Source organism: Xenopus tropicalis, chromosome 6, assembly GCF_000004195.4.
Source record: "Xenopus tropicalis strain Nigerian chromosome 6, UCB_Xtro_10.0, whole genome shotgun sequence".
NCBI classification, from domain to species: domain Eukaryota; kingdom Metazoa; phylum Chordata; class Amphibia; order Anura; family Pipidae; genus Xenopus; species Xenopus tropicalis.
In genome coordinates this window covers 35,316,987-35,337,530 of record NC_030682.2, presented here as the reverse complement: position 1 = coordinate 35,337,530, position 20,544 = coordinate 35,316,987, and the positions used below count along the sequence as shown (strand labels likewise).

Genomic DNA, 20,544 nt, shown 5'->3' with positions numbered 1-20,544 from the left:
ATATCTTCTAGAATGTTAATATCAGAAACGGACGTTCATAAATAAGTACAAGGTCAGAAGACTAATGCATTCACCAGAACTCCAACAGTGCCACTGCCTTTAAGGACTAATGAAAATATTGTGTATACAAGCAGTACAAGCAGAGATATACTCCTACATGGGAAAAGGAGAAACAGTAGGTTATCTGAAAGCAGTTCTAATGTGTAGCGCTGGCTTTTTGAGAGCTCAGACTCAGGCACAATGCAGATGGCTGCCTACACACCAGTATTACAAAAAAAAGGGCCATACTTCCAAAAATCACATTTCAAAGATCCCAAGTTTCTTTGGGAAAGTTGGTTCTGTAGATGATGTAGAAGTTGCTTCATCTATTTCCTTGAGAACCCTTATACTTCTACCCTCATCTTAACCTCTTTTTTTCCATTAAAAATGTGAACACATATATTGCTCTTTAATTCGGATATAATTAAAAGTCAACTGACTTTTTTTTAATGTTTAAATAAAATGTATTGCTATTGAACTCATGTCTCACTGCTCCACTGATGTTAAAGCTCACACTCTCTGAGCTCAGATTTATCTAGAAAGTCTAAGATCTGTGCAGAAATGTCTCTATTAAGAATTCATACTTGGTATCATAAAAACCGACCACGAAAATTCATTTTTTTTCTCTTGAGTGGAAAGTTTGACTGTTAACACGCTGTAACATTGAAAATTCTGTAAATTATTGAATTAGGTGTATAATTACCATTTACAGATGTAGGATCCAGAATGTTTGGGATCTGAGGTTTTCCACATAAGGGATTTTTCCATAATTTGGATCCCCATACACATTAAATAAACCCAAAAGGACGGTTTTGCTTTCAATATGAATTTGTGCAGCTTAGTTACAAGGTAGTTTTATTATTACATCATTTTTTAAAATTAGAATTATTTGCTTATAATGAACTCTATGGAAGATTGCCTTTCTGTAATTAGGAGGCTTCTGGATAACAGGTTTCTGGATAATTTCCGAATAATGGATCCCACATTCACAACAGTATATAGATGGTATGAAAGCAAATATAAAGTACACAAAATACTATGCAGTTAAATGGGTTAATTGGGAACTAAAGCCTTCTAAAATATTAAAGCAAATATACTTAATAATTTAAAGAGGATTTTAGTATTTCACATGTTAATGTAATACAGGGTGGTTTTTGGGGCAAATTTGCAATGCTGGATGCACTTTAAGGATTATAAATGCTTAATTAGTGATATTGAAAATACCCTGAAATGTAATTTTTGTACCTTTTATATATTGACATACTGTGTTTTTACTGATACATTAATAATGTACAATACTGTGTAGATACGATTTCCTTTTTCCTGTTAATATCACAAACTTAATATGTACATATTGTGAAGGATTAAGACCACCCTTGTGATTTCTAACCCACCCTTTACTCTTAAATCTGATTCTGATTAAATCTGATTTTGAATATTGTATTTAATATGGGGCCACCATTAAAACATCTGCAGGAAACCCAGAGCACAAATGGTAAAAAGAAGTGCTATTTCTGTTCAGTGATAACAAAGGAACACATTGCATTTGACTCCCATAGGCTTCTGTCACTTCTCAGTGAATTCAAGTACTGAAAGTCATCAATTGCCAGAGAAGCTCAGGGGAAAGAGACATTACTTATTAGGACAACTCTGACAAGACATTTATCCGGTATTTTCTAACAATGCACATATCAAGTGTTCTTGATGAGTGTGGAAAAATGAACAGGGAAAATGAACAGCTTTGTCATTATAAATAGCACACCAATCAATTACATTCATACCACAAAGAAATAAAATAACTGGTGTGTTCAGATAAACTAGCAGAAATCCAGAGGGGTGGGGTGCTGCTATTTTGTTTATAAGCTGCCATTTATGTCAAATAATTGGAAAAAAAAAAGATGTAGGTTTCACCACCCACAATTAAGTCAGTCTGAAACTTGTGATTTTTTTTTTTCTGCATCAGCATATAGCTTTCTGCATATATTCTACTAGTGGTTTTCATTTGGAATCATATCAGAGGAAAGAATTGTTATAGGGATGGAAATTTCAGAGAATGCAGTTTGCCTTAAACCTTGGTAAGTGATTTATCAGTTGCTGGGGGGTTTGGGGGGGGGGGTGGCAAGAGCACTGACCAGGGGTCCCAATGAGGAGGAGAGTCATGAATTTATCAAAAACCTCTAAACACTTCTAGCCTGAAGGTGATTTGGGGTGATATTTGTCTGGTTTGATATCCTAGATTTTCTTGGAACTATGGCTGAATTAATAATTTAATAGGATTACTTTAAACTTTGTTATGTGCTAAGGGGAACCCAGGCCAAATGATGCACGAAAAAAGGAGTCATGATAAACACCAGAAACATGGAAGCTAAATGTCCTTCATTTTCCCACCCACCCCTGGTATCTTCTACAGCAGCGTTTTTCAACCACTGTGCCGCGAGATGTTGCCTGGTGTGCCGTAGGCAGGGCCGCAATACTTTTACTTTAAAAAAAAAATCCGGGCCCTGTCATTGGTTGCGCCCCGTGTGTACGGGTGACGTCAGTACGCATGGGGCGCAATGTTATAAAAGGGTCTGTGTGCGGTTGTGTGTAGGCAGAAGTGCAGAGGCGGCGCACGTGAGGGGAAGATGCTGCTGAAGCTGCCGAAGAGTAAAATGCTGCTGGGCACCAATGTATTAGGGGGGGCCACGGGGCACACTGACTTATGGGGGCACTGCTGCTGGGCACCAATGTACTAGGGGGGCTGGCTCTTGGCACCAATGTACTGGGGGGCACTGCTGCTGGGCACCAATGTACTAGGGGGGCACTGCTCTTGGCACCAATGTACTAGGGGGGCACTGCTGCTGGGCACCAATGTACTAGGGGGGCACTGCTCTTGGCACCAATGTACTAGGGGGGCACTGCTGCTGGGCACCAGTGTACTAGGGGGGCACTGCTCTTGGCACCAATGTACTAGGGGGGCACTGCTGCTGGGCACCAATGTACTAGGGGGGCACTGCTCTTGGCACCAATGTACTAGGGGGGCACTGCTGCTGGGCACCAGTGTACTAGGGGGGCACTGCTGCTGGGCACAGAGTTAAATTTTTTAACATTTTCTAATGGTGGTGTGCCTCGTGATTTTTTTCATGAAACAAGTGTGCCTTTGCCCAAGAAAGGTTGAAAAACACTGTTCTACAGTACCTGTGGCCCTCCTGCCTGCATGCATAAACGTAAATCGTAAAAACACATTTTCTTATTCTTACATTTACTTTTTTTTCCTTAAAAAGTGTTTTATTGCCTAGGGTGACTATAATAAAAACCAATGCAATATTTTTCTTTACTGCTGTGATATTTTTTTTTACCAAGTCAACTACTGTAAAAACAGCACACTTACTACTATTTGTGTGGTAAAAGCCCTTAACAGTAAGCTGACTCCAGAAAACCATATCTATTTAGAAAAGTAAAACATTCTGAAAATGTACAATTAGGTAAGTATGTCTTTTTACAACAAATTACCCAAATGCAAAGCTTTGCTAAAGTTAGCAGTTTTGATAAAATTTCTGAAAAGTGTCTTTCGGAACAAACATACAACATTCCAAATAAGATTTGAACAGTTTTATTCCCAATATGCATAGGATTCCCAATATGCATAGGATTCCCAATATGCATAGGATTACCAATATGCATGTAGAGACCACCTATATAAAAATAATGCATACAGGTATGGGATCCATTATCCAGAAAGCTCCGAATTATAGAAAGCCCGTCTCCTAAAGACTCCATTATAATCAAATAATTCATAATATTAAAACTGATTTCCTTTTTCTCTGTAATAATAAAACAATACCTTGTAATTGATCCCAACTAAGATATAAATAATCCTTATTGGATGCAAAACAATCCTATTGGGTTTAATTAATGTTTTATTGATTTTTTAGTAGACAAGGAATGGAGATCCAAATTACGGAAAGACCCCTTATACGGAATACCCTTGGTCCCGAGCATTCTGGATAACGGGTCCAATTCCTGTATTCATTTTCTGACATTTTCACTTGTGATGTCAATAGACAACGTTAAATCATTTTTAAGAAATGAATCTAAATTTAAATTGGATACAGATAAAATAGGATTAGAAATGGAAATAAAATGGTTTTAAAATATGTACATCTGCAGCCTCTGGTGTAGGATCTCATGCTAAAGACCCTGCTTCAACTCTGTGTGGCAACTTATTGTGACCCTGGACAAGTCACTTTATCTCCTATTGTCCCAGCACACTTAGTGCACCTATACTGGCTGCCTTGCTTGCTGTCCAATGAAAGAAAAGAACTATATGGGATTTATCATCCATAAACCTGTTATCCAGTTCCAAATTACGGGAAGGCCATCTTTCATAGACTCCATTTTAGTAAAATGACTCAAATTTGTAAAAAATATTTCCTTTTTCTCTGTAATAATAAACCAGTACATTGTATTTGATCCCAACTAAGGTAAAATTAATTCTTATTGGAAGAAAAACAATCCTACTGGGTTTAATTTAATTTTAAATTATTTATTAGAAGACTTAAGTTGTGGAGATACAAATTATGGAAAGACCCTTTATCTGTAAACCCCCAAGTCACGAGCATTCTAGATAACATGTCCCATACCTGTATAAAAATTTCACTTTTAGTAGATGACAGCCATCCATAACAGTACTCACGAATGCTACAGATACGCGATCTGATCTGCAGACATAGTACACTGACTACTTTTAGCATTCCGAATCATTAAAATAATGGCAGAAAACAAAATGTTGGAGTAAGGCTGCAACACATTCTTTTGGCATTCTTAAAATAATTAATCTGAAAACAAAAAACTTCCTCCCAATAGGTTAGTCTTATCTTTCATTTCAATCATCAATAATAATCCCCTTTAAAGTTACAAAGATAAGAACACCGCTTTATCACTAGAACAGAGACATAATTAAGCCTCCTAGAGTAGCTGTGCGATAAAATCAATAAGATAAAATGGACTTATAAATTGATTTGCACCAGCTATGTTTAACAGGATTCTGCTAACTTGAACATTGTCTACATGTATTCCATACGCTAGTATAGGTTACTACAGAATGCTTTATAATGTTCAAAAACATAAAAAAATTTAAAAAAACATACAAACACATCCACAAGGCATACGTGTATGCTATTAACTTTAATTGTGTTCTATAGCTTATGTTAACTCTCTGGGGGTCAGCAAGTACCATTCCCTGTGCATTTAAAAAAAAAAAAAAATGGCTGAAAACATAAAAATCAAATAACACAAGATAAGTTAGAATTTACATAAATATTGTGCCCCTATATATTTTTAAAAGATTGCTGTACATCACACATTTCAGTTTTAACTCAAATTAGTTTTCTAAAACTACTGTATATATTAATGTAACAACCAGAATATCCCTGTCTACATCACACTAAACGTTAAAGGTAAACTACCCCTTTGGAGACATATACAATGTCACCACATTTAAGGATCTGAATTGTTGCATGCAAGCTGAAGTAAATAGTATTTTGTCCAAACACGAATATTAGAAATCTCCACAGGAAACCACACTTATGTCCTCTGAATGCCTCCCTACTGGCAATAATTAATCACGGGGTGACCTTAGATCTAGTCAAATGTGTGGGAGTCACAAAAGTCCTTTAACTTCAAGTGCTTTGATGGAAACAATAAACAAAAAGGATACCCATGCCTGTTTGTATAAAGGGAAGTATGTCAATAAATTCAAGTAATTCAACTCACTGTTGTTGGTGGTAAGGGTAATGTAAATAAAGGTAAACATTGCTCCCAATCTCTAAGGGTCTGGGCACACAGAATGTATGCTCCGTTTCTATCAGCTTGCCTTCTTCCTTCTGTCTCAGACAAGCAGATCCGATTCTCTACACTGCTCTCTGTGCCTGCAGTGAAAACTACAGTATCTGCCTGAGTGCAGGCACATGAAGCGGAACGGAGGTTGGCCCGCAAATGCCCCACTACTGTACATCTGCCCTACTTTATGCCTGTTCCCGAATGAATGAAATACGCTCGGGCACAGGCACATGTCGCCGATATCCGTCAAAAAAACATGAGACTTCATATCTTCGGTGGATATTGGCTACATGTGCCTGGACCCGAGTGTATTTCATTCATTCGGGTGCAGGCACAGGTAGGAGCGTACGGCGGTATTTTCGCCTTGCCGAAAATATACGCCATAAGCTCAGTGTGGCATCAGCCTAAAGCTGGCCATACACGCACCGATAATATCATAAGAAACCCCATTTCGTACAATATTCGGTGCGTGTATGGCAAGTCGGCGAGTTGTCCGATATCGCAGGAGGCTGCTGATATCGGTCGACTCGCCGATCGGCCAGGTTAAAAGATTTTGATTGGGTGCCATAGAAGGCGCCTGAGCAAAATCTGTCTTCAGGGCTGAATCGGCAGAAGGAGGTAGAAATCCTATTGTTTCTACCTCCTTGTCTGCTGTTTTATCCCTGAAGGTTAGTGGCGGATTTGACGATCTTTCGTGTGACCGATGGTCGCATGAAAGATCGCAAATCGCCACGTGTGTTGCCACCTTTAGACTTCTAACTGAAGCACAAAAACACCTGCTATCATGTTGTGTCTAACGAGAAAGTAGTTCATAAATATAACTTTCCTATACAAAGGGCGTTGAAGATGAAACACAGCCTGATCTGTTATGTGCAACTGAAAACTGACTGTATTCCCCAAAATAACTATATGTACAGCATTAGAGAATGCAAATTGGCAGCCTTTAGGTTCATGTATTGTTTCTTTTATGCAAAGACCTAGAATTGCCACTGGTGTTTTAGATTCATGTTGACTTACTTATCTCTATTTCTCAGCAAGAAATATTACAAGCTGTTTCTGTGTGTTCCAAATGAGTACATACTGTTTCTATGCAAATAATTTTTTTTTTTAATTTGGTAACCAAAGAAAAACAAGATACTGCCTTCATCTATTTTATGTTTCTGACATCTCATTTTGAAAGACAGTCTGTATCTGAAAGGAACAGCACATATTCGCCAATTATAGTTTTTGATGGTGTTTGGAATGTAAAGAATTTGAAGGCCTTAAGGGAGGGCACTTATCTAGTAGTAAAAGCACCGCAATCATGAGTTCACAGAGCGCTAGAGCACATCATGTTCGGCATACATTTGACAGGGTATCTTCAGGCCATTTTAGATCAGCATGTGTCCAAACACAAAGATGCCAGTGGCTTTAAAATATTAAACTATTCTGGCCAGAGAAAAAACTAAGCACAAGGCAGTTTACAGCTTTAAAAGTTGATATCAGCACAATAAAATAAAAATTTTACTTACTTTACTAAATGGCATATCTCAACATTATCTGCAATGCTCCAGACCAACATAAATAAGAGGAATTTTCTAAGGGGGTCATTTACTAATGCTCAATTTTTTTCCCTGATTTTTTTTTCACGTCAAAATAACAAAATTTTGTGGGATTTTTTTTGTGATTTATTACGCGTCAAAATCTTGACAAATCCGAAAGCAAAAATAAGTCATCTAAAACCTTTCACGGTCATGTAGAAGTTAATGGCAGATGTTACAAATGGAAGATCTTTAGTAAGACTAGAAAATAACATTTTTAGTAATGACTTTTGATTTTACCTTTTTAATTTAACTATGATAACACCAGCCTACATTTTACTCAATTCTTTTTTTTTCTTCTAAAATCAGGCCTGTCACGCAGACATAAAATTCCTTTTCAACTTAACATGAAATCCAAATTCCTTTTTTTATTAACACGTCCATACCCATTAAAGGGGTTGTTCACCTTTGTAACACATTTACTAATCTAATAGTTTACATTAAAACAACAATCTTTGCTATATAAACGGTTAAGAAAAAATGAGCAGTTCAAAAGATAATCACCTCAGAAGCATCCCTCTCATGCTTCTTTACTCCTGCATGGAACCTGTGTATGAGGGGGGTCGCCAACCCCCATAAACACTACAGTCGCTACTTTACTTACTTATATGTAGTCATGCATTGTACTGGCAGTAACGGCTTCCAGATAAAAGGCGCATGTGCAATGATTGCAATAAGATATCTCCTATTGGCTGTGACGCCTGTCAATCTGCGGTTCAGTGTGCCTTCTAATAAAGTGCTGGATCGAGAGCAGTGGAACATAAATCTGGTAACTGTCTTGAAACTATTTCTCTTCTTTTTTTTTACATGAAAAAAACCACACCTTGTTGAGTGAGTTTCTCATATTCAGTGATGAGATTTACATAGACATATTAATGTATACAAATAGATTAAAAGAAGGGCTTAACCGAGACAAACAATTTCTTACAATAAATTTTTTCAAATGTTCAAGACTTATGAGGGTAATGGCACACAAAACATTTTGTTGCTTGCGGTAAACATTTTTGCTACTGTGGGCGACATGGCTGGCTAATATGTATATCACTGATGTGCGTACACTTCGCAAAGTTGCTTGAAGTTTCCTTATGAGTAAACTTTGGGCTACTTCAGAAAACTGAAAAACTGTGTATGTTTATCAATTGTTTGTCTTGGTTAAGCCCTTCTTTTTATCTATTTGTACACATTTATATGTCTATGTAAATCTCATCACTGAACATAAAAAACACACCTTGTTGAGTGAGTTTATCTTCCCCCATCTGATGGGTTAGGATATTTGCTGTGGGGAAGGTGGGGAATACCTGTATAAAAAGTGAGCACTGGACAGGAGTTGGGGGTGGTCTGGATAATTTGTGTTTTTTCTCAAAAGAACTGTGACTCTAGTAAAAGGGGTAAGCAATTAGTAGTAGTAGCAGCACTATATCAAATCTTACACTATAATTAAGAAGGAATACATGTTAATCAAATAGCCTGTAGCAACTACTCAAAAAACAACAAGTACAGGACAGTGAATCATAATAGTAAACCAACTGAAAGGTTACAAAAAGGCCACCAAAAAGCTGCTCAGGTGAGACCAAGACAAAGCATTTTGATGAAATAAAACAATATATCTGGTTCAAATTTAACACTGATAAATTGTTCCGTTGGAGTTGGTGGTAGGTAGCAAGATGTTGTGATGTCCCGTTTATCAGCAGGAGGCATCTTGTTAAAATAGCAGAATGTATTTTTCTTACAGCTTGTCTCCAAAACAGAAAATACAAGCAGCACATTTTGTTAAGCAATTTCACCAGACTACCATTCAAAATTTCATTACTTCAGATGCAGACTTGCCACCTCACTATATTAATGTGCGCAGGCTTTATGTGTTTGTTCTCCATAACAATTCATCCTTCAGCGACAGCCAACCAGTGACCTTTCAGGGTGCTAAGCCTACTCGTACATAGCTCTCTTTTACAATCATTTCTAGTAATACACATCAGAAACGACAAGGGCTGAGCCATATAACTGATGACTACAGTGTCTGTAACTTTTAATTAGAAACAATGCTTTACTGATTTATATTTTCCCTTGTATGCAATTATAGCAGAGGAGCAGCATAAATTAAAACTTAAAAGGAACAGTTATACGTGTGCCTCATTTTGCATTGTGATTCTTTTTAAAGCACAATACAGACTATTATTTATGTTCGAATTTGCAGGTACCGAGCACTGTTACTTAGTATTTCGACTCAACTTTTGTTTCCAGTGTAATGAGAAAAAAAGCAACTCAGCAAAACAAAATGCCACCATTAAATCATTTCACAGCACTTCATGTCAAAATTGAAATGGGAAATGCGCACATCATGGGAAAGGTTACGGTTCTTACAGCACATCTTTTCAATTGGTTAAAGGCATCTCTCTCTCTGTACATAAGTACACAAGCACTTCTGACTGCTTCCCTCTCAACTTAATGTTGCAACTGAAGGATTATGGCATTTTAGGAATCCACAGAGCAGTAATTTTAGTGGGTCTCAGGGCGAAAACTGTTCTCTGATTCAGAATAATATTGTGTTTGTAGAAAAAAAAAATCATACTTTATCCAGAATATTTTTAAAGGATTTTTCTCTTTTCACAAACATTTATACATTATTATGCAAGGAGTTTGGCTGATATAACCAGTGTAAACCATTATGCAGCCATTTAGGCGTATCATAGAACAGGACACATTCATGGTTTTTATCACTGTATCGCAACAGTGAGATTCTGACTGTTTCTTGCCTGACAAACCTGCATTGCAGGAGGTTCCTACAGATTTATACAGAGGTGCTATTTCAGAATTCTCTTTATTTCTTGAGAAGTGGAGTGACAGAAACATTTTAATCCAAACACATTCTGATGGAGCTCAGAACCTATATGTGCACATAACGTTTTTTTTTTTTAAGAAAACTGCAGTGCAATAACATATTAAAAACCCATATGGTTCAGGAGATTTCTTGACCATTGGTTAATCTGCCCATAAAATTAAATAAACCTTAAAAGGCACCTGTCAACCTGAAATTGTTTCCCCCACCAGAAGTGGGGGATAATAGAGCCCACACTCCAGTTGGGGAAAACAAAACTATTGTTTACCTTAATGGAAGGGTGGGCTCTATTAGCTCTTCAGCTTGTCCAGTAATAAGAGTCATTAATATGTGCAGCTACATTTTTACTCACACCTGCCCCTAATGCTTTTGTGGTGGCATTTTAGCTAGACATGGGCAGTCCAACTGGAAGTCTTGGGGCATGCAGACATTCAATGAATTTATTGTGGCCCTTACCTGCCCAAAAGGCTCCATATAATTTGTATGACATAATCTTAAACACAATCCATCAGGCACTAAATTTGCAGAGGTGCAGTAACCTGTGGCAGCCAATAAGATGTTTACAATTAAACCAATGGCCAGAAAATGCTACTGGCTTATTGGTTGCTATAGACAATGAGAAAAGGTAGTGCCAATTTTAAAAATATAAACCACAGTTACTAGAGAAAAAAACAACTGAAATCAAATGATGCTTCCATATAACTATTTCTTTTTTTATGTAATACAATTCAGTGTATATATACCACTTATCACTGTCCAGATATGTATAACTAAGTTTCAACTACAGTAGTACAGCTTAGACATTGGAAAGGGTGGAAATTCCTATTCAAGGAAACTTTAGTGCTCTTTGTAACACACACATTTTGTAACACACACAAAACAGAAACCAAATAGTTTGCTGGAAGTGCAAACACATGAAAAAACTGAAAGTGAAGTATGCTGGTATAGAGGAAAGAAACAGCTGATGGAACTAAAGATGGCTGTACACGTATGGGATCCCTTATCTGGGACCCATTATCCAGAAAGATCCAAATTAATCAAAATATGGCACATATTTTAATTGATGGTAAGTAAGCTGCATGAATCCATATACGTGGCAAAACAATCCTATTGGGTTTAGTTAATGTTTAAATAATTTTTTGAAGACTTAAGGCATGGTGATCCAAATTACAGAAAGATTGCTCATTTGCAAAACCTGAGCAATTCAGATAATAGATTTCTGTACATAGATACCTGCATTTGAATACATTAACTATGTATTCATTATAAAAATTATATATATTATTATGATTATATATATATATATATATATATATATATATATATATATCCAAAAAAGACCAGCAACACCGAGTTATGTTCCAAAAACAATCAATTGTGTATTAAAAACGCATGAACAGCCAACGTTACGTTTCGGTCCCCATCGGGACCTTTCTCAAGGCCTTGAGAAAGGTCCCGATGGGGACCGAAACGTAACGTTGGCTGTTCATGCGTTTTTAATACACAATTGATTGTTTTTGGAACATAACTCGTGTTGCTGGTCTTTTTTGGATATTTAAGTCATTTACCTTGCACCCGAGCTAAGAGCTGAAGCAGAGTGCCACCCTGGGTTCGCTATATATATATATATATATATATATATACACCCTAATCCTTTTTGAAAATGTCACTTAAGAGGAAGCATTGGTGTTCATTTAGCATTCCCATTGCATTTTTAATATAATTAATTTTAGAAAACTACAATGTCTTTAATTATTACTAATTTTACAAAAGTATGAGGCAAGGTACAATGGTTAATAGATGTGTTAATACATGAGCTAAAAAAGGCAAAACATGTACATACTTGAATCTTTTTTGATATTCGTGAGCTTATTTCTTTCATATTGGGGATGAATCTCTTAGCAAAACTAACAGTGAACACTGAATGTGTCTCATCCCGTCATTGTAATTGGGATGCAGCTTGGTGTATATTATTTATGTTTGCCCCATAAAATAACTTAAAAAATAGCTGCTTACAGTTAATATTTCATTGCACATTTCCTTTATTCTAAGTTTACAAGCTGAGAAGTCAAAGAGAAATGCTTATGTTCCCCACGGCTAGGAAATAAAATAACTCATAACCCTGCCTTAACAGTTGTTTTGGGACAATATGACAACTGTCAAAAACAGTGACATTTCACAGGGCACAAATGTATATGTGACCAGGGGAAACACCACAAAGTAAGCAGAAAAGAACAAATATAAAAATATGTTCTGCATTGACTAACAAAAAATGGCTTTAGAAAAGACATCTTTTATTATCATCATATATAATGATGCACAAACAATTCAGCACCATATCTGGGCAGGAATAATACCTTTTCATAGTTTAAGTTATAATGAAAAAAACTGAAATAACACATGAAAAGGCATTAAGTACTAAATTGCAATTACAACAGTAGATCAACAAGCGTATGTATAAACATATCATTCATCTGATTAAACTTGTTGAGCAAATGTGCCAATAATAATACTAATAACTAATTTTTATAATGAGTAAAAAAAACATACAGCACCATTAAAAAAATAATAATAATTCACAAAGCAATATTTATGAGAACCCAGCCAACAGGAGGCAGTGGGAGTTGTAAGCTTTTGAACTGCAGTTTTCTTCACAATTTTCTGTATTGCTATGTGTTTTGTTGGAAGGTTTAAAGCACTGGGAAACCCTATGTTTCAAACCTGACAAGCCTGAATTAACTATTGGACAGTTCCTGGAATTTGTTACTTGTAAATTAACCCTTACGTATCAGCTATAAAGCTAATGACATAAGTGGTGGTTTTACTGTTGCATTGTGCCTAGGGAGTATTGCGGAGGTAAAAACACCAAATACACCCTTATGACATTAAAGGACAATATAAGGTTAATATAAATTAAAAGTAAGTCTAAAGGCATTCTTTTTAAGTACTTACTGCATATCTAAATCCCCCAAATCCCTGCTTGCTTCTCTGAGATATGGTGCTGGCAGCCTACAGCAGTGTGAAGCCTACAGTGACATCACTGAAATCTCTCTGTCCTTCCTATTCTCTGAGCATGTGTGTAACTTGATCCTGTCTCCTGTTCTGAGCTACATATGCCCACCAGCCAATCAGGAGCGGATCTGGCAGAGGGGGGGGGGGGGGGAGGGAATGAAACACATGTGCAGTATGAATCAAGGAGGGAAAGGAAGGGAGAATACCTTTTTAGAGATGGCTGCCTGTTTTAGAAAATGTGAAGTGTGGCTGAGTAAATATTTGATTAGGTTAACCAAAAGTGTGGCGTTTTTACTAAACAATAGGAGGACTATTGGGCAGTATGCTTTTTAAATTTTGACTTGCATTCTCCTTTAATGCTCTCAAAACAGTGAATAAATAGTACAGGAGAGTGCTTGTCTACTACTAAGGAACTCTACATCAGTTAGAGCAACTGTGAACTTTATAACTTTATATACCCTATTATGTTAAATGCAGGTTAGAAAAGGATTCAATTTAAAGCCTAGGCTTACCTTACAAGGTTTTCGTTATCTCCAGTTCCTTTACATACTGCACATTCTGTTCTTAAGTCATCAGATTTAGGCTTTTTATGCAATGCCATTGGTTGCCTTCTCCTTCTTTCTCTAGGAGTACGTTCCTGCATGCAGTAAAAGAAACTAAGGTTTTTTTAAAGTATTTATGATTAGATATTTATTAAAATATCTATTTATATTTTCATGATCACACTACAGGTATAGGATGTATTATCCAGCTTCGGACCAGAATAAGGGATCTTTCTGTATTTTTGATCTCCATACCTTAAGTCTATTAAAAAAAACAACATTAAATAAACTTGCAAGGACTGGTTTGCCACCAGTATGGATTTATGCAGCTTATATAGTTACATAGGGTTGAAAAAAGACCAGACTCCATCAAGTTCAACTCTTCCAAGTAAACCCAGCACACACAAACCTATAGTGACCTATACTATACACTCACATACATAAAACCATATATATCAACATCAATACTAACTGTAGATATTAGTATCACAATAGCCTTGGATATTGTACTTGTTCAAGAACTCATCCAAGCCCCTCTTAAAGGCATTAACAGAATCTGCCATCAAATCAGCTTAGTTACCATCACCACTGTTTTATTATTACAGAGAAAAAGGAAATCATTTTTAAAAATCATAATTATTGCTTAAAATGGAAACTATAGCAGGTACCTAGTTTTGTGTGATTTTCTGACTGTGTGTGGATTTCGAATTACCGTCCATATAATTTTCTTACTATTGGATCGGCCAGGTTAGAAGATTTAGGTCGGCTAATGAAAAAAAATCTGCACATGCATTGTGTATCTGACAATATCTTTGGGGGACCTACAATGGAAGTCACTTTCGTACGATTAGTGTCTGCAAACTATTTCATGTTCAGAGCATCCTTTGATTTTTATTTTAAGGCCTTTATCCTACAACATCAGTCTGAATGTTAGTTTCAGATGCATTTAACGTACGACCGATACCCGAAAGTTCGTAGGAAGAAAACTAAAATCTGAACGTGGATGGCTACCTTAAGGTAGATGGCCTTTCTAGTCAGAGCTTTCTAGAGAACTGGTTACCAGATAACAGATCCCATACCTGTATTAAATTTTAATTATTCTAACCTCAAGTTTCTCTTCTTCAAGCATGAAACTTCTTCTACGTTTCTGGCCTCTGGTTCTCTGAAACAGATAAATAATTAAGTCTGGCATGTTGTTCTGCACAGTAATTAAAACACAAAGTAACGTAAAGATAACATAAAATAATGTTGTTTGTTTACTTTTTGGAAATACAACAATTTCCAATGAAACACTAAGCATTCAAAACAAGCATTAAATACACAGTAACTAAGTATATAAATGAAATGTAGTATATTCTGCTAAAGCAACTGAAGTGAAAGAAATAAATGGATGCTAAAGAAGACAAAGAAAAATACAGAAAACCCTTCTCTACACTTGGCTTAATTACAACTCCCATTCTTGGGGACAGATTATAAATCAGATACATGATTGGACTGAAAATGAGATTTGCTTCCATGCCTTACTATGGTTACTCACCATAGTCGATATACCAGAAAGAAAAGCAGGAATAAGTTAAAAAGAGATTCATTTAATATCATCAAAAGTTACTTCATATGTATTTTTCTATTTTTATTTGCAAAGGGTTATAACATGAGCATCATTTCATATATATTTAAATGTGTAAAAGGGGCTAAAGGAAATTCTGAGTACACGCCATTGAACTTGCACCTAGAACTCATCCAGCCCAAGGTAAAAACTAAAGGGGGTAGGGATGCAAAGAAACCCTGAACTTAGCATCAGCCTTAGGAAGTTCTGACTTTTAGAGCATCCTTTGTATTGTGCACTTATACATGCAAAGTGAGTTTCCATTTCTGTGGCTGCTAATCACCATCTTTATTGATAAACAGTGTTTAAGTTACAGCAGTTGTTCTGAGCATTGGCCACTGAGTGCAGATTATAAATCAGAAAGAAAAAAGAACAAAAAGCATAATAAAAATATCTAAACATTTAAACTACTGAAAAGTTCTTAGACTACTTATCTATATCATAATGAAAGTTACTTTCTCCTTTAAATTGCTAAACCAATTTTGGCCTCAATAATTCAACTTTCAATTTATACACTGGTGCTCATTTTCTAACACTGCAGAGTGCAGTAATCTACAACAATTGCCTATATCTACTTCTATTATTAAAGCTCCAGTATACTTATCAAAGCTATATACCAAGTCAACAAGTACAGGCTGACCACAGTAGCTGCATCAGACACAGCAAGATGTTGCTTAGAATAAGTGGCAGAAACTGGCGATTTTCTGCCTGCCTTCAGTTCATTATACAATTTTTAGTATGAAGATACATTCTGCGGAGCACTGTGGTGCCACTTGAGTATAGTGGTGCCTTCAAAGTTTTTGAAGGTACATAAGCATTTTGGAATTAAATAGTTTTATGCACACATTATAGATACTTTTTTTGCATTTAGTTATTATATATTAATTTTATATAAAAAAAATAATGTTCCATATGTTTTGTGAACACATTCTGTGTTAAAAAGCATGAAATACCCACAGTCCAGAAAAAAAAACATACACTGGGCTTTTGTACAAGACAAAATAAATTAGACTGAACCCAATATTTGCAATGCTTTGCTGTTTTTAGGAAGTTTGGGGAAACAATTTATTAGAAGGCCAGCCTCCTGACTAACAACTAATAAGAATATGATTTATTGCCTCACTTGATATAATCAATGATAATTCTACAAGCAGAAAAAAATGTTTTTATGAAAATAAATGGACCAACCAAGTGATGGAAATTCACAACATGAGCAATCTCATATTGTCTCTATTTAATCGATAGTATCAGCTCCGTTCTGCTGGAAGCAAGACATTAACCCAACCCCGATAAGATTAAAATGCTGAAATGATATACTGAACAAGGCTCCTTATCATTGTTTTTTAGGAAAGCTTTAGTAATGTTATCTATTATTCTTTTTCTTCCTAAGCCGAACCACTGCAGTCGGAAAGAAGCGGTGAAAGATTAGCCTTACACTGTAGTCACACAACATGCAAAGAATTTCCTTACAACACACAAATAACAAAACACAGTAATTTACACTTCACAAAATAAGGAATATTGTTGACCGATATCAAGGTATGAGAAAAAACAAGCCATTATTTAACTGAACAGAAAACAAACAATATTTAATGTATGGTTTATGGTCCATGTTATTTCCTTGAAACTTATAAATGAAATCTTAAAAGCAAATTATGAGAACAAAGATTATTGTGTGAATAATATTCTTTAAATATGTTCATTAATAAATTTGTGTGATAGCATATAGTTTCATTTGGCCAGAAAGGTCCACACAAAGAATGCAGAAGCAAAGCCACCATAGAAAAATCAATATAAAAAGGCAATGGCTCTGTGTGGGACCCATTAGAGACAGATTTGAAAAACCATTTGGTGGTCCTGTGAAATAGCCGCCTGTTCATAGGAAGCCACGTTTACATCACTTAACTTAAAGGATTAAAACAGATTTTGGTGCTCTTTACTAGGCTGGATTCCAGAAAACAGAAGCGGTCTTGCTCAAGTGTGTATAAAAAAGAACTGAGTATGCTAGTAAACATGACTTCCTGCTCCTTAAATGTAGAACATGTAATAGTTATTCTTCTTGTTCTTCTTCCATGGAACTCTTCATTTGTCTGAGCTTCTAAATGCCAACAATGCCCTTGGGGAAAATTTACTTCTGCAGGATCTAGACTGGGGTGGTGGACCTTTCTCAAGCACATTTTCAAGAGCTCTGCAGCGCACGACTTGTAAGCACATCATTGTTTCTATTGCAGGTACAAAGTATCTGTTCAATCAGGTGCCTAAGGTGTTATTAAAGAACTGATATTTTTTTGGAGAAAAAGTCATGATAAAAGCCAAAAGGGGCAAAAGACCACCACACATTAAGGGACAGAAAAGGGAGCTAATGGGACAACACAAGAAGGAAATGCTACATTTATTTATTCTCCTGTGTTAAGCAAAATTTTTATTTTTGCACCAAAAAGCTATGCCACATGCTTAAATTTGTATATAAATGGACAAGTCATTTGATTCTATTAATGTGCTACAAATGTTTTAATTCTATTTTACTGCTTTAAGGAGTATAGTGTTTATGTTATTGCAGTTATCCTTCTAAACATCAACTAATAGCTACAAAATTATGGTTGTAAGGCAGATGGGGCTTTGAAAGAGGCAGCTTACAACATGCCAAATTTCTCATTGACCCTGAAAGCACTAAATTGCTGCGTGTATGCATTGTTGAGGGAGTTTGAGAGATGAAAGTATGCCCCTTACCACTGGAACAAAATCCTAAAGCAGCCTAACATATACAATACAAATGTAAGGAGTTTTTTCATTGCCATGTTAGGTTTAGTAATATTGGAGGTAACATTTATTCAACCAAATACAAGAGACACAAGGTGGCTTGCTTGGCCTAATGAAACCCAAGATGAATTTACTGTTCACTACTTTTAAATGCATAAGTTCAAAATTTGAATTGCAGTCCCAGAGAAACCAAATTAGCTATCAGGTTTAATATTAAATATGTTCTCATAACTGTTTGGAGAGTGTAAGTCTTTGGCAGGTAAGTCTCTTTCCACGAATGACAAGTACTGGTAAGCCCTAGCTGTCGGCTTATTTGTACATATAAACAAAGCACAGAATACTTTCAGATGCTTAGTATGTGATATTGTGGTCAGTTTACGTTTGGTGGTGGCAGGGCTGTCTTCCTAATGGCAAAGAAAATTGTCAGGGAACTTTATATTTCCCACCCTCTGATTATGAAAAATAGCACATATTTATATGTGCACTTGAAATAAAAAAACAGCACAACTTAAATGGATGCCTTTTTATTACATATTGTCAACATACCTTACTTTGCTACACCATTCCCAGGTATAAGTAGATGCATAGTTTCACAACAAAAGGAGCTTAACTTACATCACTCTAAAAGGAGATTTATAGGTCTGCTTTGGAAATAAATCTTCTCTAGAGGAATAGTCATGAAGAACAAATAATAACAAAAAATATTATATATACCGTTTCCCCGAAAATAAGACACTGTCTTATATTTTTTTAAGCTCCAAAATATGCACTAGGTCTTATTTTCAGGGGATGTCTTATTTTTCCATGAAGAAGAATACAGTACAGATTTATCGCCCAGCCCTAGGTGGGTGTCTTATTTTCGGGGGTGCCTTATTTTCCGAGGGGGGTGAAAAATCAGGGGGGTGCCTTACTTTCGGAGGATGTCCTATTTTCGGGGAAACAGGGTATATATCTGATCCACTAAACTTTGAGAGAGACTATTAATACCATAAAACCTGATTTTTGCATAATAGCAGTGGCCTTATGCATATTACAAGCAATATCCATTAAGCTGAATCAACGGGAAGAAATCAACTTATTTTACTGGAGCACAATCAATACTTTAGATAAAGTAATTTTATCATTTGTAGACAAAAACTCACTGCATGTCCTTCTGCATTATGATGGAGGTACATGGGATGGAAACATGCCATCTGTCCATAAAGTTACAGTTGACCACATTTGCTTCCTCAAAACTCACATCTTCTCATAACAAATATGAGACAAGGTTCAAAGATGCAAATAGTTGCTATTAATCACAGAGAAGGGCAAGTCAAATTAAATGTAGACCAAAAGAAGGAGATTAGAATTAGTGGGGACAAGAGATTAATGAGTTCGCCACTGCCCACCAATAAAAACGCTGCCCATGACTACCTTGATCTTCGAGGGCCTGCACATTTGCAGAACACTACACTTGTTATTCTTACGTAAACAAAACATTTTGAAGTCTTTATTTCATGATTGTTTTCATTTGTGCTTATTACAATCATTTTTTTTTAATAAATGAATTTAGTAGCGGTAGAAGACACCACAAGAATTACACAAATACAAATTTTAATAAATTTGTCATGGCTTTAAGACAACAGCAGATGAAGACAGCTGCTTGGTAAGCAATGCAGCTATTTAAGTACAGATCAGAACTGAATGAGAAATTATCAAGTAACACTTGCATTTAAGCAAAAACTATTTATACTAAGTATATAAAATGGAACAAGTGCAACATAATAAGAGCTGATTATGAAGTTCAACCTCTCTCAAAAAACTGCAAAGGCGCAACAAAAAATCCCAGACACTGCGAGTACCACACAAAATATTTCTAAACAGTGGATTTTACATAAAAACTGTGTGTGTAATAAAATGTCAAGAAACTGCACAAGATGTCTGGTTTGACCACAGTTAAAGGAGACATATCAAATAAAAATTAAGAATATACCAGTGAACTATACTCCTCTAAATACAGAAGGATTGTGCTTATAAAAAGAGTTGGGTTTCAGACTGATTTATTGAGAAATTTCACCAAAACCCCACTAGTCCCGTCCATTTGTTCCACTGGCTAAATTCTCTGAATGTGCAGGGGAGCCAGCGGCACTCAGCACACTGCACCAATCAGCAGCTAGGCTGACCTGATAGGGAACTGAAGCCTGTCTTTGCTTGTGTGAGTGCAGGGCTGTGATTGGCTATCCCCCTCCTGCTGTGGTTCTGGCAGGGATTGTTAGGACAGGCCCACCCTTCATTTGAAAAATGGACAGAGATAGGATATATAGGGAGCTCCAATAAAGGGGCCATTTTTACAGACAATATTACATTTTA

General features: G+C 36.1%; 1 protein-coding gene across 9 annotated transcripts in view; it reads right to left on the bottom strand.

Annotated features, from left to right (window-relative positions):
• Positions 1-20,544, bottom strand: part of phf14 (PHD finger protein 14) — a 125,822-nt gene that overhangs the window by 51,356 nt on the left and 53,922 nt on the right. For 8 of the 9 annotated variants that reach the window (XR_001170949.3, XM_012964391.3, XM_012964395.3 and 5 more), the window contains 2 exon segments: positions 14,935-14,991; positions 13,800-13,924 (listed from right to left, as the gene is read on the bottom strand). The exons of the other annotated variant lie outside the window; for it this stretch is intronic. Coding sequence is in view for 7 of the 8 variants with exons in the window: in XM_012964391.3 (XP_012819845.1) it covers positions 13,800-13,924; positions 14,935-14,991 (182 nt within the window). In the remaining variant the exon portion in view is untranslated. 9 annotated transcript variants of the gene reach the window in all.